We start from the raw sequence: 27,581 nt of genomic DNA on the forward strand, positions 1-27,581 counted from the left end.
AGATGTGAGGCTTTCTGCCTCATCCCGTCTAAGGGCACAGCTGCAGGCTACGAAACCGCTTCGCTGCAGCCTGAGATCAGCTCCTCAGCAGTGGGGCGCAACAGCACTCAGATCACAGTCATCTTGTTCCTTTGGGTTTTGTGTTGTCCTCTAGGACAAGGGACACAGGGAGTGGGTCCTCTTCTTGCTTTTGCTGTGAGAAACTGAGCACTTAGAGGGTTTGTTTAAAGTCCTACTCATAGAAGAAGAATGCACTCCTTGACCCAAATACAACTCTGGACCAGGAAGATACAAAAAAGAAAATTAGAAAATAAAATAAAGAAAATAAATAAATAAAGCGTCTGTTGTAAATAAATAAATAAAGGGTTTTAGAGCTCTCAACTCCCTGTCAAGCAAAGTTGACAGACCAGGCGTGTCTGTCAGCTTTGTTTAACAGGGAGTTGAGAGATCTGAACCTGTACAGTACGGGGCCGAGGCCCAGAATGGTGAAGTGACTTGTCTCTGTCTCAGCTACCTAGGAGTAGAGCCAGCACTAAAGTCTGGCCCCCTAAGTCCAGGGTCATGTCCACTCGTACCTAGTCCTATGCCTCATGTGCCATAAACACCCACTGAAATGGTTGCTGGTCTGCTCAGTCAAACCACTGGGGTGATTAGGATCCCAGTCAGGGTAAATGCATACGCCATGGGCCGTGATGAGTGCAGCCCCGACATGTGGGCTTGTGATTTGGAGCCTTTTCAGGGTCCAGGGTACCTGACTCATTTCACCTCCCATGTACTAGGGCAGCTGGCCCTGGTTGATCAAAAGCTGAGGATATCAGAGCCACTCACTCATTTAGATTGACTTTATTGGATCGTTTTTATTTTTTAAAAATACACAACATTCAAAAGGTAAAAAAGGGTATGCAGAGAAAAAAACCCTTCCTCTCTCTCCAGTTCTTAGGACCCCAGTACCTCTCCCCATCGCAGCAAGAGACAATTGCTACTGTTGTAAAAATGCTTCTGGTGGTATCTTATGCATCCATAAGCATACATACATGTATAGATGTGAAATGTTTATGTGCATCTTCTTTACTCAGTGGATGATAACATGCTATACATGCCAGGGTATAAATTTCAACATTTATCTTAAAGGTCATTCTCTCTCATTTCTTTTATCCATGATTCTGCTGACCATATCAATGGCAGAGAACATTGCGTCTTCCCTGTCCTCTGAATCCCTTCTCTTGACTTATGGGTTTTGCCTGCAGGTGTATCTCCAGGTGTGGCCACAGAGAGACAGACCCCACTCTTTAGAATAATAGGAAAGACAGGAAATTCCCTTACTTTTTTTTTTGAGACGGAGTCTCGCTTTGTCGCCCAGGCTGGAGTGCAGTGGCCGGATCTCAGCTCACTGCAAGCTCCGCCTCCTGGGTTTACGCCATTCTCCTGCCTCAGCCTCCCGAGTAGCTGGGACTACAGGTGCCCGACACCTCACCCGGCTAGTTTTTTGTATTTTTTTTAGTAGAGACGGGGTTTCACCGTGTTAGCTAGGATGGTCTCGATCTCCTGATCTCGTGATCCACCCATCTCGGCCTCCCAAAGTGCTGGGATTACAGGCTTGAGCCACCGCGCCTGGCAGGAAATTCCCTTTCTTACAAGTTTTCCCATTCTGCCCGGTCACAAACTGGCCTGTCTCAAGCGCAGGCAGATGCTGTCCTTTTCACATCTGTCTTTTGGGGTCCAACTAGGAAATCTCTTTAGTAGTTAAGGCATTGAGTATTTAATGCAGGAAACGGTTGCACAGTGATAAGCCAAAACAAGAGACTGGGCACTCAGCCACCATCCCTGAAGCTACAACCACCCCTAAGCTTGAGGGGCAGGGGCAGGAGGTGGCAGGACAGAAACGAGGACCATGTCACCCAGCAGAGCTTGGTATCATCCAGGTCTGTTCAGAGGGAGCTGGAGCCGTAGAGGAGGAGCAGTTTCTAGCAGGGACCTAGCCAAGCAAAGACGGGGATTTCACCAAAGATGGGCTTCACCCATCCCAACTTCTGCCTCCAAACTCAGACCAGCACCTCCCATCAGGCAAACTCAGAACAGCACCTCCCATCAGGCAAACTCAGACCAGCACCTCCCATCAGGCAAACTCAGAACAGCACCTCCCATCAGGCAAACTCAGAACAGCACCTCCCATCAGGCAAACTCAGACCAGCACCTCCCATCAGGCAAACTCAGACCAGCACCTCCCATCAGGCAAACTCAGAACAGCACCTCCCATCAGGCAAACTCAGACCAGCACCTCCCATCAGGCAAACTCAGAACAGCACCTCCCATCAGGCAAACTCAGAACAGCACCTCCTATCAGGCAAACTCAGACCAGCATCTCCCATCAGGCAAACTCAGAACAGCACCTCCCATCAGGCAAACTCAGACCAGTACCTCCCATCAGTCAAACTTATCCAGCAGCTGACAGTCACCAGGAATTAGGGGAACAACACCTGCTTTGGTGCAGAGAAGAGCAGGAGAAGAGTAAGAAATGCAGCTGAGGGAAACAGTCCAGGGCCCCACATGCAATCTCCACAGTGCCGGGTAAGGCCTGTTAATGTGGGACTTGATTTAAAAAGAAGGGATGGACATCTGAAACAGGGAGGGGGCACACTCAGCCCCCTGGGACTGGATCCCTCCCTTCTCATGCTCTCTTGAGGTCACCTTCTCAGGAGCAGCCCCAACAAGCAGGCCTGATGGTAGGACTGGAGTTAGAAGCAGTCTTTCCTCCTCTTCCTGTGCCAACCGAGGAGACTGGTGGGCCCCAGAGAATACGTAGATTTAGGGTACAGCTGAGCCCAACTTTTCCTACCTCTGCGGCATGGCTATTACTCACGCTTTCAAATGTTCTAAAGTGTTTCCGAATCCTGCAGGCTGGAATGGGTGTTTTTCCCACTTCACTGTGCATATTCTCTGTTCTTACTTCATTTATCTTTCCTCCTTGTCCTTAAATATATGAATCTTGGCTTTCTGTCACCCTGGCTGTTGTACCCCTCTTGGGGGCAGGGAAGGTTCTAGCATTTGAGAATGGTGATAGCTTTGACAGGTTTAGCCAAGGGTGGAATGGATTTGACAGGCTTTCAGAGTCTTCTCTCACAGCCAGGGGCCCATTACAAGGACCTGGGGAGCTCCTTGTACCCCATCCAACAACAGAGTTGAGAGTTCTACATCTGGAGAAGGAGGTACATGAGCCTTGGTCTCCTTATACTTACAAGACACATTTAGAAGCTTCATCTACCACAGGCTGAAGAAACAAGTTTGCACATTGCAACTCCCAGAAAGATACTTGGTGGATTTATCACCCTTGAACATTCTGTTGAACCTCTTTTTTCCTTTCTTTCTTTCTTTCTTTTTTTTTTTTTTTTTTGAGACAGGGTCTTACTCTGTTGCCCAGGCTGGAGTGCAGTGGCACAATAACGGCTTACGGCAGTGGCACAATCACGGCTTATGGCGGCGTCAACTTTCCAGGCTCCAGCAATCCTCCCACTTCAGCCTCCTGAATAGCTGGGAGCGCAGGCACACACCACCATACTGGGCTAATTTTTGTATTTTCGGTAGATGTGGGGTTATGCCCTATTGCTCAGTCTGGTCTTGAACTCCTGAGCTCAAGCAATCCACCCACCTCAGCCTCCCAAAGTGCTGGGATTACAAGCATGAACCACTACGCCCGGCTTGGTGAACCTCTTTTGGCCTGCTTATCAGGTGGGACAACTGAGATTGACTAGCCGGTCTTTTTGTTCCTGGGTCAATTCGTATTTTTTTAGGACAAGCTGGTTGACTTTCAGTTTCTTTGTGTTTAGAAACCGGGTTTGTTTCTAATTTTTGTTGCTAATTTTTGTATTTTTTGTAGAGACAGGGTCTCGCCATGTTGTCCACCTGCCCTCAAACTCTAACTTTCTCTATTTAGACAGGTAAAGACAAGTGCATATCAGTACTCAACAGAACAAGATACCTACACATAAGCTCTCCTATACTTACGAAAATCACCTAAATCACATTTTATTCTATTCACCCTTCTTTTGGGTTAATACAAGTACAACCATAGTCTGGTGCACCTTATCTAAGTCTTTTAAATAAAACAAACAAACAAACCCATTCCCTATCACAAACAATTTATGTCAATTGACTACATTGCTATGGTTATTATTATTGATTCATAAATTGTTACAAGTTGCTTCTTTGTCCTCTTAGCACCAGCCCCTGATATTCTCAAAATTATCTTTGTTCTGGTAATAATAATATGTTACAAGCTAATGCCAACTCTTCTCTATCCCCAAGATATGAAATCAATCATCTCTGAGGAGTCCTGGTTTCATTTTTTTAAGTTTTATTATTATTATTATTACTGGAGGCTGGGCCTCACTCTGTCGCCTAGGCTGGAGTGCAGTGACGAGATCTTGGCTCACAGCAGCCTCAACTTCCTGGGCTCAGGCAGTCCTCCCACCTTAGCCTCCCAACTCTCTGGGACCACAGATGTGTGCCACCACGCTCGGCTAATTTTTGTATTTTTTGTAGAGACAGGATCTCACCATGTTGCCCAGCTGGTCTCAAACTCCTGGGTTCAAGCGATTCGCCTGCTTTGGCCTCCAAAACTGCTGGGAATACAGGCGTGAGTCACCACACTCAGCCTCCTGGATTTACTTATGGTGGAGAATAGTATCCGAGGGAAAAGTTTGATGCTAAGAATGAGTACACGTGAGTCTTGGTTTTAGCTTCTGTTGGTCAAATTTTAGTATCAGAATTGGAGGAAAATGTGTGTAAATGAATTTATTTTTTTCAATTTAACAGATTATATTGGTAGCCCTATTCTTCTTATGGTATGAAGGTTTCGTTCTATCAAAGGCATTCTATTATACTGATGTATTTCTATTCAAAGATTTAAAATACAAAGGCACCTCTGAATCCAGCTGTGGGCCATCAGCCTCAGTGAGATGGCTAGACTGCATGGTGAACAGGTTGCCACAGGTGCCAGGTGTGCTCTGTGGGTGCAATACTGTACCAGGGGCTGTGAGGAGCAGAGTGACATGTGAAACATGGCCCCTGGCCTCCTGGGATGTACAGATATCATTTATGTGTGCAAAACAAAGGGAAAACTGTATAAGCCATCATGTAATCAGTGCTTGATGAAACTGAAAGTGCAGGCAATGGGTGGTAAAGGAGTTGAGAGACCAGTGTGTGGACGAGGAAAGGCCTCCAAAGCAGGAGAGTTTGAGCCATCTTGGAAATGGTGGAATTTTAGACAGATGCCAAAGTGCATTTTGATCCTTGGGAACCACCTTACAGACAGCCCTAAGCAGCCTGCAGACACGAGCATTAGGGTGAAACTGCTGGCAGAAGGATGACACTGGAGACACTGGCTCATGGTGAGGGCAACATGGCGCCCCAGAACAAGAGAAGATAGGGCTGTGTTTTCGAAATGACAGTGAGGAAGAACATTACCCCAAGGTCAGGAACACACTCCATGCAGTTAATAGAAGGAAACAACTTAGAGTCCAGCAAAGGGTAGGCATCCTTATAGCTACCTCCATTCACTTCTTATAGAAACAACAGAAGCCATTGATCCTGCTTCCAGTTGGGCTGGCTTACCCCTTCTCCATGCACCACCAAACGTCCCTGCATCATCACCAGCCCTGTGCCTTTATCTTACTTTTCTCTGCCAGGGAAAATCCTAGCTCTGATGTCACCTGCTCCTACCCTTCCTAACCTTCCTAAAAGAATTGATCTCCCTCCTCCTTGGTGTTCACACAGCATTTCATACAAAACCTGTTAGATCACCTGTCTTGCATATTATTATGGCCTCTTTGCTTGTTTGCTTCTCTGTAGACAGTGACGATCTGAGGGGATGTGTCTTATTTACTTATTTATTTATTTATTTATTTATTTTGAGATGGAGTCTTGCTCTGTCGCCCAGGCTGGAGTGCGGTGGCACAATCTGGGCTCACTGCAAGTTCCGCCTCCCGGGTTCCCGTCATTCTCCTGCCTCAGCCTCCCGAATGAGTAGCTGGGACTACAGGCGCCTGCCACCACACCCGGCTAACTTTTTGCATTTTTAGTAGAGATGGTGTTTCACCGTGTTAGCCAGGATGGTCTTGATCTCCTGACCTCGTGATCCACCCACCTTGGCCTCCCAAAGTGCTGGGATTACAGGCGTGAGCCACCGCTCCCAGCTGGGATGTGTCTTATTTTTATTTGGCATCCAAGTACCTAAGCATAGTGTTTGAGCCTCACTGTCTATTCAACAAAAATCTGTTGGACAAATTAGTAAATGAATGAGTAAATACATGAAGACATGCCTCAGACTAACTCTTGGATGACTCAGCATCTCCATGGGATTGGAGCATGCTTTGGATTTGGTCATTTCTTGATCTTTATCTTGATGAAGCATGATTTGCCAGGACCTTGGTTGATATGTATTAGATTTGCAAAGCTAACATGTAAAATGTCATTCCAAATTAACAGAACAGATCTTAGTTACTCTCGCTTTCCATTGTAGTATTTCTAGCCAAGTCTTGGCTTGATAAGAAGAGGGAGACTTAGGAAGCCAGTGGAAAATCACTTGATTTAATATTCCAGGCCAGGATTTGACAACTGTTTAAAGGTTATAACTTGGAGACTTAGAGACTTGATGACGAGGCTGTTTTAGGGACAGACTCTTTTAATGACTACTAAAGCACTGTGCTTCAAGATGGCTTTCAAATCTGACCTGAACTGAGGTAGTATTCACTGCACTGAAGTCCTCAATTGAAAGCAGAAAAATTCAGAGGTTTCATATATACCTCCAGGATCCTGCGTGTTCTCTCTCTCTCTCTCTATATATATGTGTGTGTGTGTGTGTGTGTGTGTGTGTGTGTGTGTGTATTTGTTTGTTTGTTTTTTGTTTTGTTTTGTTTTGTTTGAGATGGAGTCTTGCTCACTCTGCTGTCCAGGCTGGAGTGCAGTGGTGTGGTCTCCCGGATTCAAGTGATTCTTGTGCTTCAACGTCCCAAGTAGCTGGGACTACAGGCATATGCTACTATGCCTGGCGAATTTTTGTATTTTTATTAGAGATGGGAGTTTCACCATGTTGGCCAGGCTGGTCTCGAACTCCTGACCTCAAGTGATCCACCTGCCTCAGCCTCCCAAAGTGCTGGGATGACAAGTGTGAGCCACTGTACCCGGCCTGATTTATATATTTGGATGTGTTAAATTATGTATCTATGGATAGAATATATTTGGACAGCATTTGAGGTCTTTGAAGGTCTTTGGAGATGGGGAATCTGGGAAAAGGGCAGTGGCCCAGTTGCCACCTGTGGGGAGGTGGTGTCAAGGAGGGGGAAATGGTGTAAAGGAGGGTGACAGTGGCAAGCTGCTTCTTCCCGGGTCCAGCGAAACACCCCTGTCCGTCATCTGTTTATGGATGTGCTTCTTAGCTCTGGAACAACCTTTTCTGATATTTTCGCTGATTGATAAAGACCTTTTTGCCTTTTTGTTACTTTTATTTGCAGCGTTAACATAGTGGCCACTGAAGTTCTGTGGCTCAAGAACAAAAACTGTTAGAAAACAAAAGGCCACTCCACGAAGCAAAAATTTTCCGTAGAAACTTTCAGAAAATAAGAATTATCCATTCATCGCTTATTTGTCTCTTTATCCTATTTTTCTAATTCTGATTTTAAAAATTCAGACAAGGTGACTGGGAGTGGCGGTTCACGCCTATAATCCCAGCACTTTGGGAGGCCGAGGCGGGCAGATCACAAGGTCAGGAGTTCAAGACCAGTCTGGTAAACATGGTGAAACCCTGTCTCTAGTGAAAATACAAAAATTAGCCAGGCATGATGACCGGCGCCTGTAATCCTAGCTATTTGGGAGGCTGAGGCAGGAGAATTGCTTGAACCCGAGAGGCAGAGGTTGTGGTGAGCCGAGATTGTGCCACTGCACTCAAGCCTGGCAACACAACGAGACTCCATCTCAAAAAAAAAAAAGAAAAACATTCTGACAATGCAAAAGGGTACAAACAGGATAGAAAGAGCATCTTCTAGTATTTTCCTGCCCAGACACAATTGTCATTAGCCTTTTGATGATTACTTTACGCAGACCTTTTTATGCTTAAACATGTGCAGATTTATCTTTATCTATATATATAATATATATGTAGAGAATCAAAGTATACATGCTATCTTGCAATCTTCATATATGCATGCATACGCACATATATATACACAAATATTTCATTTTATGAATGTGAAATGATGTGCTAAACCACGGTTGTTTTGAGGGACATTTTGATTGCTCTCAGTATTTCACTATTGTAAAGAATGCTTTAAAGAATATCCTTGGCTATATATCTTTGTGCTCTTCTCAGATTCTTTTTTTAGGATAAATCCTCAGGAGTGATACAGTTGGATTAGGAGGTGTGACTGTGTAAATGTTTACGTGGTTTTCTAATTGTCCTCCAGAAAGGCTAGCCAATTTGTACCCTTGCAAACAATCAATGAGAGTGCCCATTGCATCAGCCCCTCACCAACATAAGTATTGTCAGGGTTTTAAACATTTATCAGTCTGGCAATCGACAAATGATACCTCAACTTACTTTTTGGGAGAGTTGGCAATAAAGTGCAGAATCTTTCCTTGTAAGAATTCACCTCTTTCCTTCCTTCCTTCTTTCCTTCTTGTCTTTTTGTATCCTTTGCCCATTTTTCTGTTGTATGTGTTGAGGGAGTGAGTTTCACGTTTATTGGGTTGGTGCAAAAGTAACTGCAGTTTTTGCCATTAGTTTCAATGGTAAAAACTGCGACTACTTCTGCACCAACCTAGTATTTTTATAATCTGAAGCAGTTCTTTGTATTAATCTTTTGTTGTTCCCATATGTAGCAAATAGTTTCCTTAGCTTTATTTTCAATCTTTTTTATGATTTTACATTTGCTTTAGGCAAGTGTTTGAGTTTTACGTGGTCATGTCTATCAGTCTTTCTAGTTCTGCTTCCCAAGTTTTCTAATATCCAGTACTTAGAAAGCTCATCCCCATTTTGAGAACATACAGATGTTGACTTATATTGTCTTTAGTACTTTTTAATGTTTCTTTTTTTTAAGTATATTTAAGTGTTGGAAATTTCTAAAAAGATTTTGTTAAAATATAGGTAAAATTTTATTTGTTTCTAAATGCCAGTTGTCTACAAATCATTTATTGCGCTTTCCTGTCTTGATGTGAAATGTTCCTAAATTTTTTAATGGAAATTTAATATATATTTAATTTCTGGACTAACTTTTCCATTGACCCAATTGCTACTCCTATACCATACTGCTGCCATTGTTGGAGTTTTTTTTTTTTTTGGGACAGAGTCTCGTTCTGTCACCCGGGCTGGGGTGTAGTGGCCAGATCTCAGCTCACTGCAAGCTCAGCCTCCCAGGTTTACACCATTCTCCTGCCTCAGCCTCCCGAGTAGCTGGGACTACAGGCGCCTGCCACCTCCCCGGCTAGATTTTTATATTTTTTAGTAGAGACGGGGTTTCACCGTGTTAGCCAGGATGGTCTCGATCTCCTGACCTCGTGATCCGCCCGTCTTGGCCTCCCGAAGTGCTGTGATTACAGGCTTGAGCCACCGCGCCCGGCCCATTGTTGGAGTTTTATACTATATTTTAATAACTAGGAGGGCAAATCTTCCTCACTGGACTTTGTTTTGCCCTTCTTTTTCTAAAGTCAGTTTGGAGTTTTAATGTGATTGCATTTAATTTGTAGAATAGTTTAGGTGAAAATTATATTTTAAAAATACCCATCTGTCCCAAAATAAAATAATCTTATTCATTCAAATCTTATTTAAGGACATTAGCAAAATTTTAAGACATATTATTTCTTTCATTGGAATCTTTCTACTTCTTATGAAATCTATATGAAGAACTGTGAAGGGTCAGAGATTTTACCCTCTCTGACAGCAAACAAATTAGCCGGCCCTGGTGTCACGGATGATGGCAGAGACAGATAGCTCCTAGGTCAGAGGCACAGCAAGTCACATAAGCTTCATGTTCCCATGGGCTCTCCCTGTCCAAGCTCCCTGGTGGATACTGCACATGCAGTGGGTTTGTGTCTCAGTTGAGGAACTCTAAGCTCAGGAAACCCTAGTGGGGTCAGAGAAAGCTTCCTTGAGTTAACTGAGGAAGGAGAGGCATGGACCGGAGGGGGAAGAAAGAGCATTCCAGGCAAAGGGAACTGCAAATGCAAAGGCCCTGTGGTGGGTGCAAGTGTGTCAACAACTATAAATAATTGGGAAAAAATGCCACCACGATGACTCCATTATCTTCTGGCTGATGGTGCTGAAGTGAACTCGCCTGTTTATTCTTACCACAGTAAATGACCTGTTTATCCTGCCTAAATGCTTATAGATGTTTTCCTGTGAGTGTTGATTTGTTGTTATTCATTTTAAATACATTTTTGTTCTTCTTTTTCCTTTTCTTTCTTTTTTTGAGATGGAGCCTCACTCTGTCACACCCAGGCTGGAGTGCAGTGGCACGATCTTAGCTCACTGCAACCTGCCTCAGCCTCCCTAGTAGTTGGGATTACAGGCACCTGCCACCGTGCCCAGCTAATTTTTTGTATTTTTGGTAGAGATGGGGTTTCCCCACGTTGGCCAGGCTGGTCTCGAACTCCTGACCTCAGGTGATCCGCCCACCTCGGCCTCCCAAAGTGCTGGGATTACAGGTGTGAGCCACCCCACCCAGACAATTTTTGAAATAAATTTTCTTAAGACTCAGAGGGCCTCTTCATTCTGGAAGACAGTCTATTAATATACCTTTGAGTATTTTTGTTTTGAAATTACTTTTGAGCTTTTCTTTAAACATGATAAATTTTCACTGCTCATCTGCCGCAGCCATGTTCTCCCTTTTAAAAATCTCACTGGTCTTATTTCCATTGCATTCCAAGACTGAGACTCTTCCTTATTTTCAGTATTGAGCTTTGTTATTTTTACTTTTTTTGTTCATGTCTTAGTTTTGGAAAGGGATATTTTGGGGTACCTGCACTTTGGCTATCATCTTTTCCAAAGTGTCTGGGTCTGTTATTGAAAAGCCACTTTAAAAGTGCTTTCCTCTAAACCCCTCAAATTTATATCAAGGAGACATTTAGAGAATCCCCTGTGGTTAAAATGACCTCTTCAATTTTTAAGAGTCTTCTCACTTGTTCCTTAAAATTGTACTTACTTGCAACAAGCAGTTAGGGAAGAATATCTTCCTGAATTGAAAAGACTGTGGGAAGACTTCCTAGCTCCAAATATCTCCCCAGTTGCTGTGGTACCTAGCATTCCACCAATCCCGGTTCATTGTTGCTCCATTAGCGTAAAATGTATTTCTGAGATGTAGTTGCCTGGAAAGCTCCTTCATGCTCTCTAGAATGAGTGTGCTGCTGTGGAAGGCAAGAAGTAGAAAGCAACCCAAGTCCTGTTTTTCCCTCACAATAGCGACAGGGAAGCAGAACAATGGAAAACCCAGCTTAAAAGAGGACTTTTTTCCAAAGAAAAAATTGAGTTATTGAGGAATTTTTGTAAAAAGTTTAATTTGAATGATAAAAATTCTTAGGATATTGGGGCTAGTTAATTGGTTACCCCTCTTTTACTCTTCAAACGCTATTTATCAGGAGAGTTTGTGAGGAAGCATCTCAGAGCATTACAACTCACCAGGAAAGAACTGCAGTCAATTTATCTTTCAAGAGGACTACCTTTTCCACAAGAGAGAAAAGAGATGTGATGCCTTCTCTGATTGTGGGTTTTCTCTCTCTTTCTTTCTTTCTTTCTTTCTTTCTTTCTTTCTTTCTTTCTTTCTTTCTTTCTTTCTTTCTTTCTTTCTTTTTCTTTCTTTTCTTTCTCTCTCTCTTTCTTTCTTTTTTCTTTCCTTTTCTTCTCTTTTCTTCTTCCTTTCTTCCTTTATTTCTTCCTTTCTTCCTTTCTTTTTTTTTTTGAGATAGGGTCTCACTCTGTCTCCCAGGCCAGAGTGCAGTGGTGTGATCTCGGCTCACTGCTACCTCTGCCTCCCGGGCTCAAGAGGTTCTCGAACATCACCCTCCCGAATAGCTGGCACTACAGGTCCATGCCACCATACCTGGCTTGTTTTTGGATTTTACCAGCCTGTTGGCCAGGCTGGTTTCGAACTCCTGACCTCAGACGATCCGCCCACCTTGGCCTCCCAATGTGCTGGGATTACAGGTGTGAGCCACTGCGCCCAAGCTGATCATGATTTTTCTCTTGTTGACTTCGGATATTGATGTTACTGGATAAGTTGTCTTTACTCCTCAGTAAAGACAAAGTAGTAAAGTAGAGAAGCATGTCCTAAACTAGGAAAATATAATTCCTGAGTTTAAAGTCTATAGAGATAATAAGGAAGACACAGAAACTTGATGAGAATAGTTCAAAATTAGACTCAGATCAACTTTCACATAGCGAAAATCTTATTCAATAAATTTGGTGGTTCTTCAATGTTTTTAGTAGCCTCTTTTTGGAAAACAAATATTTTGCATATTTATTGGCACTGTGGAGTATAGGCACTAAGTCTAGAAGTAGGGTGATTTTTTTGTTTACATGTAAATGAGCTTATAGTCCCTCATCCTAACTGATTGACTCTAAGATACCTTTAGTTATATCACCTGTCATTATATTATGTTCTACTAAGATAGAAAAAAAAATGTTCCCTATGGAATTCTGACACACTGTAGGGTGCACCCTGATTTCAGAGATGTTAATGTATGAAAAATCTGCTTCTTAGAATCAATGAGATCGAGTATTTTTCTTAAACTCACAAGAACAGAAAAAAAAATTCATATCCAAAACACCTTGTCTATCTGTCTAACAGTGCACTGTTTTCTATTTAACAGTGCATTAAATAAATAAATTTATACTTTAAAATTCTATTTACTACCTATGGTATTTCAAAGAACAATCAAGATTATTGATAGAATACTGTTCATACTCAGAAAATTAACAAAGTGACCTTAAATCTATAAAGGATACCCAATATTTCCCATCATGTTTTTAAGAACTTCCACTATTTTATATTTTCTGTGCTGAGCAGAGCAATCTTGTCCTTGTAGACAAGGCCCAGGCCAGGGTGTAGGGACTGTGCCCATCATCTTCCCCATCTGCTTCTGCAGGCTTTTGGGCAGAAGCCTCTCATTTCCACTGTAAGGTACCACTAGTCCTTAAAAATGAATTTTATCATCCCTGAATCAAAGTCTAAAGTTCTGCCTCAATCATCACATTCCTGAACATTCCAGGAAGTCTGATCCCTGAGCTCATGAGACCACTATGTTGTTTGAGTCAAGTTTGATCGACTACCTCTTGCTTCAAGGTTTAGGCAATTAATTCTACCTAAGAAGTTTATTTATTTATTTATTTATTTTTGAGACAACCTTGCTCTGTCACCCAGGCTGGTACGTAGTGGTGCGATCTCAGCTCACTGCAACCTCTGCCTCCCTGGTTTAAGCAATTCTCCTGCCTCAGCCTCCCCAGTAGCTGGGATTACAGGTGTGGGCAACCATGCCCAGCTAATTTTTGTATTCTTAGTAGAGATGGGGTTTCGCTATGTTGTCCAGGCTAGTCTCGAACTCCTAGGCTCAAGTGATCTACGAGCCTCAGCTTCCCAAAGTGCTGGGATTACAGGCATGAGCCAGTGTGCTTGGCGTGTCTGGCCTTATTATTTATATTTTTAGTGCCATGCTAAGATTATTGTAGTATGTAGGGTATCTTTACAAAGGATTGTACATGTTGAAAAATTACCCATAGTCTTGCCATCCTTGCCTTGGTGGCATTTTAGCATGTCTCCTTCCACTTTTTTTACCATACACATTTTTTGCATAGTTGAGGTCATTTTAATGTGTGATGCTTTTTTTATTCAACATCACGCTATCCAAAAAGTGCCATTAAAGACTTTTAACTAGTTGATTGTTTTATTCTGCAGATATATTACATATTCTCTTATTGTTTATTATTTGGGTTGCATCCATTTTAATTTTGCAATTCTAAATCATGCTAAAATGAATATATCTGTATGTAAATCTCTGTCCACATTTTGATAGAGGGACATCGTCAACTTTCATACAATTGATTTGATAAATTTAAATTTCTTTTAAATTTCTTTCAAGAGAAAAAGAGGTCATGATAATTTATAACTCAACCAAAGAGATACAAGTGAACATGAGAGAGTGGCTTTGTTTATTTAATATTATTGTTACAATAGTTCAAAGTTGAACTAACTGAGGAAACTGAGATACAAACAAAGTCATTTTGTTGCTGGTGACATTATCAGCTGTGTTTGGAGCTGGGAAACTATTGTTTTCTTTGCCTAGCCAGTATCTTCCCTACTTCACTTGCCCCATGGAAATTCAACATCCTTAAAATTACACCAGTTAACTTCCCACAGAGGCCCAACAGCATAGTAAATGCATCTAGTGGTACCTAGCTCCTTCATATTTGGTTTTCCCTTCCAATAAGTGGTAGGTATCGCCAAAATCACCAAATAGAATCATGTTTGCCTTGCAAACCAAACAAACACTTCTGTTTTTGTTTTGCTTTGTGTCTGGACTAATTCTTAGCACCTCTTCTGCCTGTGAGCGATTTGTCACCTCATTCTGTAAGACTGGCACCAGCAGAAATGCAGTCTCAGAGGATCCCGGGGAGAAAGCGAGGCCGACCCTCACTTCACTCCACACCTATGAAGATGGCAGTTCATAACCTTTATTCTGCTTCAGCTGGCTCTTTACCAGCAGTGAAGATCCCAAAGAAAAGAGGGCGGAAACCCGGGTACAAGGTACGGCTCCATCATCTCCTTCTCCAAAGTGGTATTGGGCTGGGGCATGGGTACTTGGTCAGACCTGCACTGCAAAATGTCACTAGAGGTTGGGAGCTTGGTAGAGACAGGATGAGAAATAAGCCTCCCTTGGTGAAGCATGTGACGGACGAGGTCTCATTGTTACAACACGGCACATAATGCATGCTGTCGTGTGCATTTTTCCAAGTGGAGAAAGCAAATTACACCAGATGGGGAAAGTTGTGAGCGAGCAGATTTTAGGGTCATCGCTAAACACACATTATTAAACCTTGCATCTAAATTAGTGTTTCAGACACTGAGCTTTTCCCTGACTGTTCCTACTAGGGTAAATCTTGAAGCCACTTTCCAGAACTCATTTGTCATTTATTTTAGCAGGAGCAGATGATGCTCCTGAGACATTTAAATTAATAATGCGAGCAGGCCAGTGTCAAAGGACATGGGAAAGTCTTCCCAAATAGAACCTCAACACAGAGAGTCATAATGAAAATTCAGCGTGTTAATTCCTAGTTTCCCACGCCTAAAAGGTGCTGACATCAAGTTTGGCTACAAGGAGGCATATCAGGCAAAACTATATTCCCGTGACCCTTTTAAGAATTAGCAGTGACTTGGAGAGGCTAGGATGGAGAATAAATCCTCTGATGTAACCACAATCATAAACCAGCTCAAACCCAAGGGAGGGCTGCTTCTCTAAGATGTTTTTGAATAGGCTACTAGAGAGGAAAAAAATGTTACACTTGTTCTTCACAAACCTTTTGGGCATTAGAAAATGAGCTTCAGAAGTTTTCCTTCATCTATTTTTCGTGAAATAAAGGCTTATGTTTCCATCTTGAGATCTGAATACTGAAACCAGAATGCAAATTGGCAATTAACTCCCATATATTTAGGAAAATATATGGAAATTATTTCAGGTCAGTAGAAAGAGCTTCTGGAAGAGTTGGTAATGAATTCAACCTTTATCCCTTTGGTTCTCCATAGTTCTTCCAAATGCTGGAAAATAAAATTCTGGAAATAAAATGCTGGAAAATAAAATCAGTAGGTGGGAGGAAGGCTCCTCCAAGTTAGTTTGGGGTCATTGGTTTTAGTAAAAGAAGCTTTTACTCAGCTATCTCATGAGGTAAAGTTTTCTCTCACTGGTTGTTTTTCTAACAACAAGAATCTCCTTTCTTTCATGTGCATGCCAGCTTTAGAACTGTCTCTGAAACCGGCGTAGCACCAGTCTCACCCCCTCAGCTACCTGTGCAGTTGCTGGCTTCTGGGAATTGCATCTGGAGGGCTGGAGCAGGGCGGCCTTTCTGTTTATAGATCCAGGGAGTAAATCCAGGATCCGAAGAAACATACTGAAGACTTCTCTCTCCTATTTGGCCTTTCTCCCACTCTCCTGGGGCCTGTGACCCAAGAATGAAAATTACCAACAGACTCAGCATTCCCGGGGCCAGGAAGGATTAAAAATTCATTCCATGAAATGAACCTGATTTCCCAATTTTTCCTGTCTCCTCAGAAGGGTAGTTTCCAGTGCTGGTGACACTCAGAGACAACTCAGATCAGGAAGAAATCTTTGGGGTTGGTTGGCTGATAATACAGGGCTCTGCCCAAAGCAGGCAGTCTCTTCCCGATTCCTCATAGAATTTCTCTTGTGGGAAGTAGACCACCGCTCTTCCTTGAATCCACTTCCCATATATTTAGGAAAATGTATGGAAATAATTTTAGGCCAACAACTCCCAGACGGCTTCCCAAGATATGGGCTTAATGTTCTAGAATAATAGTTCCAAACCAGGTGGCAGTCTGAGTGAAGTTCCCACCCATCTGTGGTGACATAAGAAAAACAATAGCCATTTGAAAGTCTTCATAAAGTTCCAATGATTCCTCTTAAACGATGACCCTTTATTCTGAAATATCTGCTTCCTATTATCTTGGCGGTAAAATGTTTTGTTTTATTAATGTTGTATGTTAATAGTGTTTAGTAATTTTAAAAAATGTTCTTTGTTGGCAAAATAAAATTGGCAACCTGTTAATCTCCCCAGTTTTATTTTGACAATTTCCTAGACCTGGACACCCCATTTTACCATTAATGACAGGACTTTAATTGTGAAGGAGCCGCTCAGAAATTGTACAGTTTCACTCCATTTGCCAAATGGCCACTAATTTGACAATTTTAACTATCTGGGACACAGTTGGGGAGCCAGAAGTTGTTAAAAAAAATCCTGACCAAACAAAGTAAGATATTACTTGGTCTAACTTTTAAAGATCTTGTATTTCATTGCTAAGAAAATGCTTCCAGGCCTTCCATCAGAATTTGTTTACATTTTTTGTTAACATGTTTCTTGCAAGCTCAATTACAGCTAGTTAGTAGCCTTAGATTTGAAGGGGAAGGTATTTTGGGGGAGAAGACTCTATACACAGCTGGACACTGGGAGAATAATAATTACTTTTGTAATGAGATGATAATATACTAACAAGAGAGAAATAATACAATAATATCAATCTTATAAAATAAGACATAACATAATTTTATCATATCAATAACATTATTACAATGATATATTGATGTTAATAATAGCATCATAATGAAATAGTATGTTTCTGAGTCTTTGGCAGGCTCTTCTCCAAGAGATTCTGAGGACGCCTCATTGTGTTGACCGTGTAACAAGTCTATACTGGTTGACATTTGTCACTTCTTGCCTGGTGCTGCCCCAGCTGCTCTGTCAATCACCTCTGTGCACATGTGGGAACTCTCTCTTGTCCAAGACCTCCCTTCAAGACCCAAGAACATGTAACACAGGCTGTGACACTTAACTGCTTCCTGAGTCTTGAGGATAACATGAGTGAATTGCAGGCAGATAAGGGAGGGTTACACTGCTGGTCAGGTATCAATGCTCTAGAGTTCATAGTTCAGGCCCCCTCCCAGGGCCCATCTGGCCATCTCCCTCTTGGCCCCAGGCTTGCAGCCACATGGCTGGGGCAGGCTCACAGCTGGAAGAGTATCACATTTTATGGTGCTACTGCCCGCTTCTTGCCCTGGTCAAAGAAAGCAAAACCTCTGAACATCGTATGTTCTATAAAGAGCCATACTCTGACTACCATGAAAATAGCCTTGTTCATTATCAAAGAGAGCATTTACCTCTCCATTTGAAACATCTGCTATTGGTTGAGGTCCTTAGTTCAGAGACTCTCCAAGATCAATAGGTAGATTTTCCTTACATTTCATGACCAAAAAGACCACCAACGTATTTTTAAAGAAACAGAGAGGGGCTGCACTAAGAACAAATCGTAGTTTCCATTCTGTTGAGGCAGCTGGTTATAATGACTCTAATAGTGGGATTTCAATCTTCTGTGTCTTCCTGGTTGGGATTTTTATTTAAGCAGAAGAAACAAGTGCTGAGTTTTGAAAAATAGCTGTTTGTCCCCAATACAAAGTAATAATAATACTAATAGCAATCATAATCAAACAAAATATTTATTGAATACTTTTACGTTTGAGGTTCCAGGTGGAAGAATTTTATGTGTATTTCTTATTTGATCCTTGATAGTTTGAGAGTGAGAGGAAAGAACTGCAGAAAAACTGCAAGACTTAGGCATAAATGAACCAAGCCCGCAGGAGGCAGCAGCCCTCCACTCCTCAGCCATCGCCTTGTATTATTGTTCAGAACAGCAATTAGGCTTCTCAAGTTAAAAAAGAGTAAACAATGTTCTGTCTGCTCTGTTTAATGAGTTAAGAAAGGTGTGGCATGTTCTAGAAAGGATATCATCCTTGAAATGTTAACAACAAAATGACTTAAAATGTGGGTAATTGTGTCATTCGGGATACAAATTCAGCTGCTGTTACAAGGGCCAAATAATAGTGGCTTTAAAGAAAAAAGAAGCTAATTTCTCCCTCATGTTAAAGTGTGGGAAGGCTGGTATGATGGCTCCGTGGGGTGGGGACCCGGGCTGTTCCTGTATTGTTGCTTGTCACCTAGGCTGGAGTGCAGTGGCACTATCACAGCTCACGTAGCCTCGACCTTCCCGGGTCAAGCAACTGAGCTGTGGGGAACACAGATGCACGCCACCATGCCTTACTTTTTTTTTTTTTTTTTTTTTTTTTGTGCAGAAGAAGTCTCACCGAGTTCCCCAGACTGGTCTTGAATGCCTAGGCTCAAGAGATCCTCTTGCCTCAGCCTCCCAAAGCGCTGAGCTGGTTACAGGTGTGAGCCACCGGGCCCTGCCAGGTCTTCCATTGTTAACACACAGTTTCTACCTCCTGGTCTAATATGGCTGCTCCAGGTCCCACTGTCCCACTGTTTTAGACAACAGAATGGGAACACAGAGCTAGCAGAGGGCACGCCTGTCTCCTTGAAGGGCTCAACTTTCGAAGTCGCACATCTATTACAATTTGCATTCCCCAGGCCAGCAGTTAGTCACTCGGCCACCCATAGCTCCAAGGAAAGCTAGAAAATGCAGTGCTCGTTACCGAGCAATCAGCTAAAATTCAGGAAGTCCATTATTAAAGGAAGAAAGGAGAATGGGTATTTGGGAACAGCTAGCAGCTACTGTTGAGTACCTAAAGGACAGGCTTAGTTAACTGGAAAATTCACTTGATAAAGTAATTTTCTAATTAATATGAGTAAATGCAATGTTTTGTAATCCTTCAGTACTTTGGATTGTTTTGTTCTCTCTTCCTTATTTTTTTTTTCCGAAAAAGTAGGGGTTCTTTGCTCTGTGTAACAAGAGAGTCAAGTTCACAAAAATCTCAAGTAAGAGAATATTCAAATTTAAGTAGAAAGGGTTTTTGTTTGTTTGTCTCAACATTTGTTTAAAGCCTCTTTCTAAACATGTTTTCATTAGAACTGTTGAACTGGCATCACTGGTTCTGTGGCAGTCCAGATGTTGTATTGCTTGGAGTTGTATTACAGACATTAAAGACAGCTTAATAGGCCAGGCGTGGTGGCCCATGCCTGTAATCTCAGCACTTTGGGAGGCTGAGGTGGGTGGATCATGAGGTCGGGAGATCGAGACCATCCTGGACAACATGGTGAAACCCTGTCTCTACTAAAAATACAAAAATTAGCTGGGCATGGTGGCGCGTGTCAGTAATTCCAGCTACTCATGTCAGGAGAGGCTGAGGCAGGAGAATCACTTGAACCAGGGAGTCGGAGGTTGCAGTGAGCCAAGATCGCACCACTGCACTCCAGCCTGGTGACAGGGTGAGACTCTGTCTCAAAAAAAGAAAAAAAGATAGCTTAGTGGTACAGATGGGAAGAGTGGCTACCTAATACCATTCCTGTGCCTCTTCCCAGGGCCCCTCTCTTGCTGATGGTAGGTATGGATTGCCGTCTGTGGTCTGTGGGGGAAATTATGACACAGTCACAAGGCAGGGGCCATTTCCTTGGGTTGAACATTGTGCAGCACCTAGGGTAGGGACTGTCTCTCCTGTGTCTTCTGTTGCCTACCCCCCAATGCCCATGCACCCAGGGCTGGAACAGGGGTCAGGGCTGAGGCTCAGTGGTGGATGTGAGGCAGTGGTAGGCTGGTAAATGTTTTACAGCCGGCACTCTGAGCGTAGCTCTGACATGAATGTTAGTTGTTATTTCACTCATGTTAAAAGAGTAAAATGAGCGTAAACAGTGAGGCTGTATGTCAGAGTTTTCCTTGTTAGTCAAGATTGCGAATGACTTCCTTGCTAAATTCGATAATAGTTTTGTTTTTCATTTGGATAGGGTTTAATTATGCTATGTTGCCCAGGCTGGAGTGCAGTGGTTATTCAGGAGCGAGATCATAGCTCACTGCAACGTTGAACTCCTTTTTTTTTCTTTTTTTGGACACAGAGTCTCACAGTATCGCACAGGCTGGAGTGCAGTGGCACAATCTTGGCTCACTGCAACCTCCGCCTCCTAGGTTCAAGCAATTCTCCTGCCTCAGCCTCCTGAGTAGCTGGGATTACAGGTGTGCACCACCACACCCGGCTAATTTTTGTATTTTTAGTAGAGACAGGGTTTCACCATGTTGGCCAGGCTGGTCTTGAACTCCTGACCTCAGGTGATCCGCCCACTTGGGCCTCCCAAAGTGCTAGGATTATAGGTGTGAGGACTGTACCCCGCCAACCTTGAACTCTTGGCCTCGAGCAGTCCTTCTGCCTCAGCCTCCCAAGCAACTGGGACTACAGGCATGTGCCACCGTGCCTGGATTGGATAATAGTTTTTGAAGACAAAAAAGAATTTAAGTTTTTTTGTGCTATTCACAGTGTAACAGCTATAGACATGACATGCTTTTAAGTTTAATTGGCATTTTTAGAATTTTCTCCGTCACTTTTTAAAGTCTATAAATCAACATAATAATAAGCCCAGCTCTAATTCACAGCATTTTGTAGATTCTAAGGTGTAAATATTCCCTTCATGGCCAATATTGAGCCACCAATGTGATGTCCCTGAATATGGATTTGGGAAAAGATGTACAGCAGCAAACCCTTGGAAATACAGATGCAGTCGTAAAATTAGAAAGTGATGAGTTGTCAGTATTTATTACTTTTGTTTTTAACAAACGTTTTATTTGTTTGTTTGTTTAGTTTCACTAAGTAAAAAAGATTTGTGAATGGGGCAGCCTCCTGAGCCAGAGCAGGTTCAGAGACTCCCTACAAACTTTATTAACTTGTAAGTATATATACTGTAATTTTTATTTTTAAAATCTTTTTTGAGACAGAGTCTCACTCTGTTGCCCAGACTGGAGTGCAATGGTGCAATCTCAGCTCGCTGCAAGCTCCGCCTCATAATTTTTAATAAGGGCTGTGTTTAACAATCCACTTGCAATACTCCTGAAGATGTAACAATCCTCTCTCATGGACTAGTACAAGCTGGCTCCAGCCCCTGGCTGATCAGAGTTCTGCTGGGCTCAGGATGCTGGTACCCGGATGGTCCATGTCCCCGCTCTCATCAGCTGGGCTGACGGTTTTGATCCCATTGCCACTGATGCACAGAACTTGACCCCCTCACCAGTTTCTGTAAGAAACCCAGTCACACCAAGCAGTTCTTGAAATGTGTGGTTTCTACTAAAGATTGTTAGGATTGCAGGCCATAGCAGACAGCTTCCGTTAAATGACTCTCATGGATAGGTGTTTTTCTGAATTCTTCTTTATTTAAGGACAGTATATTAGTCTGTTTTCGTGCTGCTGATAAAGAGATATCTGAGACTGGGTAATTTATAAAGAAAAAGAGGTTTAATGGACTCAGAGTTCCATGTGACCAGGGAGGCCTCACAGTCATGGTGGAAGGCAAAAGGTATGTCTTACATGGCGGCAGACAAGAGAGAATGAGAGTCAAGCAAAAGGGGTTTCCCCTTAAAAACCATAGGATCTGGTGAGACTTATTCACTACCATGAGAACAATATGGGAAAAATCAACCCCATGATTCAATTATCTCCCACTGGGTCCCTCCTCAACACGTGGGAATTATAGGAGCTACAATTCAAGATGAGATTTGGATGGGGACACAGTGAAACCATATCAGATAGTACTTTTTTGTTTTTCTTTTTCTTCCTTCTCTCTCCTGGTACCCATGGAATACTAGCTTCACTCTCTCCTCTCTTGGGTTCCTTCAGTGAGGAGGAAATGAAACCATTCCTTCCCACCTCAGGCAGAGCAGGAGCCCTCTCCACCTCCTCACCAGTCTCAGCCCCTCTCTGGATACAGACCAGCATCTGAACCCAACAAAGAGTTGGTGGGAGAAAGCCCCAGCATCCGAATCCTATCCCACCTCTTTTGCGTCTCTGAAAGGCACAAGAAAGGGTGGGCTATTCCACTTCCACCTCCAAGCATCTCCTTCTGCTTTCACTGTGATGAAGGCAATCTATTCTATTTGGGTAATTTTACTTTCCTAAGAAAGTGTTAGTGCAATGATTATTTAATTAGAATCCCAGAATTGATCAAAGCTGACCTCAAGGCCAAACGGTACCAGCCCTTCCATCTCTTGGGTGTTTAATATCTCCCCCAAGTGCAGAAGGAAAAAGGTATGAGTAGACCCAGTTACGGGCTGACTCCTAGGAATGAAATTAGGTCACTGGCCACAAGATTCTTGTTATTGGAACCAATTTGCATTTCCAGCAGGCAAGTTTTTAGACTAAAGTTTGAGGTTAAACATGGTGAGTTATTCAATTTCTTCTAACTTTGCTCCCCTGCAGCATCTCCTCAGAACCCCAAGGGAGTTTTGTATGAAGAAAGAATGTGAGTTCCAAGGAGAAATGTGTCCACAAGGAAAGCTATGGGCAGGGACATGGACAAAGTTAGTCTTCCTTAAATAGAGGTGGGGAGTTATCTTAGTCAGCTTGGGCTGCCATACCAAAATACCATAGCCTGGGTGGCTTCAATACAGAAAATAATTTTGTCATCGTTCTGGAGGCTGTAAAGTCCAAGATCAAGGTGCAGCAGGATTCAGTTCTGGTGAGGGCTGTCTTGGCAACGGCTGCCTTTTTACTGTGTCCTCACATGGCAGAGAGAGCAAGTGCTCTGACTTCTCTTCCTCTTCTTTTAAGAACACTAATCCTGGCCAGGAAGTTTCAGTAGAAACTTCCAGAAAATAAGAATCATCCATTCATTGCTTATTTTTCTCTTCATCCTGTTTTTCTAATTCTGATTTTAAAAATTCAGGCAATGCGGCTGGGCGTGGTGGCTCACCTCTGTAGCCCCAGCACTTTGGAAGGCTGAGGCAGGCAGATCACTTGAGGTCAGGAGTTTGAGACTAGCCTAGCCAACACGGTGAAACCCTGTCTCTACTAAAACTACAAAAATTAGCCTAGTATGATGGCAGGTGCCTGTAATCCAAGCTACATGGAAGGCTGAGGCAGGAGAATTGCTTAAACCTGGGAGATGGAGGTTGCAGTGAGCTGGGATGGTGCCACTGCACTCCAGCCTGGGTGACAGAGCGAGACTCTGTCTCAAAAACATACAAAAAAAAGAACATGAATCTCTTCATGGAGCCCACTCTCATGACCCCATCTAAACCTAATTACCTCCCAAAGGCTCCACCTCCAAATACCTTCACACTGGGAGTTAGTACTTCAACATATGAATTTTGGAGGGACACAAACATTCAGTCCATAACAGAAAGGAAGGAAAGGAAGGGGAACATAATCGAAAAAGCAAAAATCTAGGCTGGGCATCATGGCTCATGCTTGTAATTCCAGCACTTTGGGAGGCTAGGCAGCAGGATCACTTGAGCCTAAGAGTTTGAGACAAGCCTGGGCAACATAGCACGACCCTGCCTCTACAAAAAATAAATAAATTAGCCAACTATGATGGTGCACAACTGTAGTCCCAGCTACTTGGGAGACTAAGGTGGAAGGATTGCTTGAGCCCAGGAACTCAAAGCTGAAGTAAGTCATGATCGTGCCAGTGTGCTATATCTTGAGTGACAGAGTGAGACCTTGGAAAAAAAAAAATCGAGTGCATTTATTTTCTATGGCTGATGTAACAAAATGCAACAAACTAGGTTACTTAAACAACAGAAATTTATTGTCTCAGAGTTTTGGCAGCTACAAGTTCATGATCAAGGTGTAGGTAGTGTTGGTTCTTTCTGAGTCTGTAAGGAAGAATCTGTTCCATGTCTCTCTCCCAGCTTCTGATAGTGTCAGGCTTTCCTTGGCTTGTAGATAGCTTACTCCCCATGTCTTCCCATCATCTTCCATCTGTGTGTGTCTGCCTCTCCATCCATATTTCCATTTTGTATAAGGATACAAGTCACATTGGATTAAGACTCAGACTTATGACCTCATCTTAAGTCGACCATCTGCAGAGACTGTATTTTCAAATAAGGTCACATTCACAGGTACTGAGGGCTGAGATTTCAATATGTTTTTGAGGGGCACATTTCAACCTATAACATCTAATATGACAATCTTTGTCTTTTAATTAGATGTTTAGTCCATTTATATTTTTAAAAATTACCAATAAATTTGGGCTTAAATCTATACTGATTTTTTTTTTTTTTTTGTATTCTATATATTCCTTTTACCTGGCTTTTCTGCCTTGTTTTGGGTTACTTTTTATTATTTAATTTTTTCTTTCTCATTCATTGGCGGTCAAGCATTCTGTTTTCTGTTGTATTAACGGTTACTCTAAAAATTATAGCATGCTTACTTATTAGAGTTGTCTAAAGTTGACCATACTTTTGCTTTTTCCTAAATAATACAAGGACCGTAGTATACTTTAATTCCATTTATATTCTGCCCCCCACACTTATATGTTATTGTTGCCATACATTTTAATTTTTTCTTTTTTAGCCCATCCAGTCATCATTATTATTGTTCTACATAGTCATTTTCATTTAAATTCACCTAATTATTTACCACTTCTAAAAAAGTCTTTATTTTTGCATATCAGACCTTCCACCTGGATTTCTTTCATTTTGCCTGAAGTAAAATGAAAAGCAGCTCCTCTAATACAGGTCCTCTAATGATAAACTCTCAGTTTTCGTTGTTTGGAAGTATCTTTATTTTACCTTCACTTTTGGAAAAAAAAAACCTACTTTTTTTTTTCTGGGTGTAGAAGTCTAGATTGTCAGTTATTCCCTTGAAGAACATAGAAGATATTATATTTCGCCAGGTGTGGTGGCTCATGCCTGTAATCCTAGCACTTTGGGAGGCCAACGCGGGCAGATCACTTGAGATTAGGCGTTCAAGACCAGCCTGGCCAACATGATGAATATGTAAATTCGCTTGGCATGGCGCCTGCCTGTAATCCAAGCTACTTGGGAGACTGAGGCAGGAGAAGCACTTGAACCCAGGAAGCGGTAGTTGCAGTAAGCCAAGATTGCACCACTGCACTCCAGCATGGGTGACAGAGCAAGACTCTGTCTAAAAAAAAAAAAAAAACCAAAGATATTATATTTATATTCTGGGTTCATTGTTGTAGAGAACTCAACTACTTTTCTAGTTTATTTGGGTGTTTCTTGAAAAGTAATCTGCATTTTTAATCTAATTTTAAGATTTTTCTCTCTGTCTTTGGTGTTTTATAATTTCACTTCATTGTGTTGACATGTGGAATTATATTTTATTCATCGTATTTAGGATTTGCTGAGCTTCCTGAATCTGTGTGTTGAAATCTTTCATCAGTTTTGGAAAATTCTCTGCTATTATCTCTTCAAATATAATCTCCTTTCCATTTTCCAAATTCTTTTCTTCTGAAACTCTAATGCTTCAAACTTCTCATATTGTCCGTGTCTTTTAACCTCTTTTCCATAGTTTTCATCTATTGGTTTCTGTGCTGCTTTCTGGGTAATTTCTTCTGACATATCTTCAAGCTCATTAATTTTCTCTTTTGCTATGTTTACAATGCTGTTAAGTCTATCCATTTACCCCTTAATTTTAGTTACTGTATTTCCCACTTACAAAAATTCAATTTGCTTCTTTTTCAAATTTACTGTTTTTTAAATCATCTTTTATTCCCCAGATATATTTTCAAACTTGTTCTTTATATCTTTATACATAGTATCATAGTTGTTTTTATAATTTAAGTTCAATAATTGAAATACCTTAATATTTTGGGGGTTTTATTGTTGTGTGTTTTTATTGCTTATTCTTTCTTTAGTCATTTGCTTCCTTGTGTGCTTGGGTATTTTGGACTGTTATTCATCAACCTTGAAAAATTATTTTTGAGACTTCTTTGAAACCTTTCTCCAGAGATGATGTGTTTTCTTTTGCCTTTCCAGTCACCTGAGACACTGTCATATTGGGTAATTTTTTAACTAAATTCATAGCCTGAAGTTTTCTTGATCACCCAAGTTCTGTGAATTTGGGATGCAAATCTGTGTGAGATCTGGCTTCTGGTAATATCTTCTCAGAGATTCTGCAAATCCCCTCCCTCAGTGTCAAGGCAACTTTTCTTGTAGCCAGATAGGGGTAGGAGAAGATGGGACAAGTCTACAGCTGGCGTGCCCTTATCCTGAGGTTGTAGCTCTTAGGGTGAGCCCTGGGCTTCACAGCAATGCCCACGGTCCAGATTACACCTATATGTTGGCCTGGTTATTCTTTATATATGTCAGTTCCTCTACACTTTTAATCATATTTGCATTTATTTTTTATTTGTAGTAGTTTCAATTGATCCTAACAACCAGTTTTCCATCTTACCAGAAACAGGACTTCAAAGAATTTAGAATGCTACATTAACATTCCAAATACGGCACTAACACTGGTTTTGACACAAATTCTTTAATGTTTTCAAAAATAATCTAATGAAAGTTACACACACAACATTATGAGTTGGGAAAAGCTTAGAAACGAACAACTGTAACCCATTTAATGGCTTTGGAAGATGAAGCTTAGAGGAGCTGAGTGAGTTGCTCAGAGTCCCATGTGAGTTGGCAGCAGAACCAGGACTAGAATGTCAGTTGTTATCTCTAAGACCTGTATTCTTGCCACTGCTCTGCAGTGCGGTGGCAACATGTAGTTGACTGAAATTATGTCCAGGAATTATGGATTATTTCCTTTTCTTCATGCCTCTCCCAAAGTTCTGCACAGAAATTTTACTGTGCCATTCTGAAGGTTTATTACTTTAGTATTAGAGAAGGAATGTTTTGAAACTTAGAGGCAAAGTCAGTATTATTGCCCAATAATAAGTCTAGTTAGTAAGTTAACCAAATCAGCAATAAGGAAATAAATGCTGATGTTTTATAACATAATAAAAATGTACTATTACAGCAAAGATTTTGTGAATAGATGTAGACATTTTCCTGGATGTTGTGCTTTCTGTCACCTGTCACTTCAGTTCCATCTCAAAGTACACCCTAAATCCAATCAATTCTTTCTACCTTCCTACT

General features: G+C 41.9%; 1 protein-coding gene across 11 annotated transcripts in view; it reads left to right on the plus strand.

Moving 5' to 3' along the window:
• Positions 1 to 27,581, plus strand: part of LOC105478755 (Scm polycomb group protein like 4) — a 120,583-nt gene that overhangs the window by 37,353 nt on the left and 55,649 nt on the right. For 8 of the 11 annotated variants that reach the window (XM_011736382.3, XM_011736383.2, XM_011736385.2 and 5 more), the window contains exon 2: positions 14,569 to 14,783. The exons of the other annotated variants lie outside the window; for them this stretch is intronic. In XM_011736382.3, the coding sequence (XP_011734684.1) occupies positions 14,569 to 14,783 (215 nt within the window). The remainder of the gene's footprint in view (positions 1 to 14,568; positions 14,784 to 27,581) is intronic. 11 annotated transcript variants of the gene reach the window in all.

The sequence above is a fragment of the Macaca nemestrina genome, chromosome 5, assembly GCF_043159975.1.
Source record: "Macaca nemestrina isolate mMacNem1 chromosome 5, mMacNem.hap1, whole genome shotgun sequence".
Classification (NCBI taxonomy): Eukaryota; Metazoa; Chordata; class Mammalia; order Primates; family Cercopithecidae; genus Macaca; species Macaca nemestrina.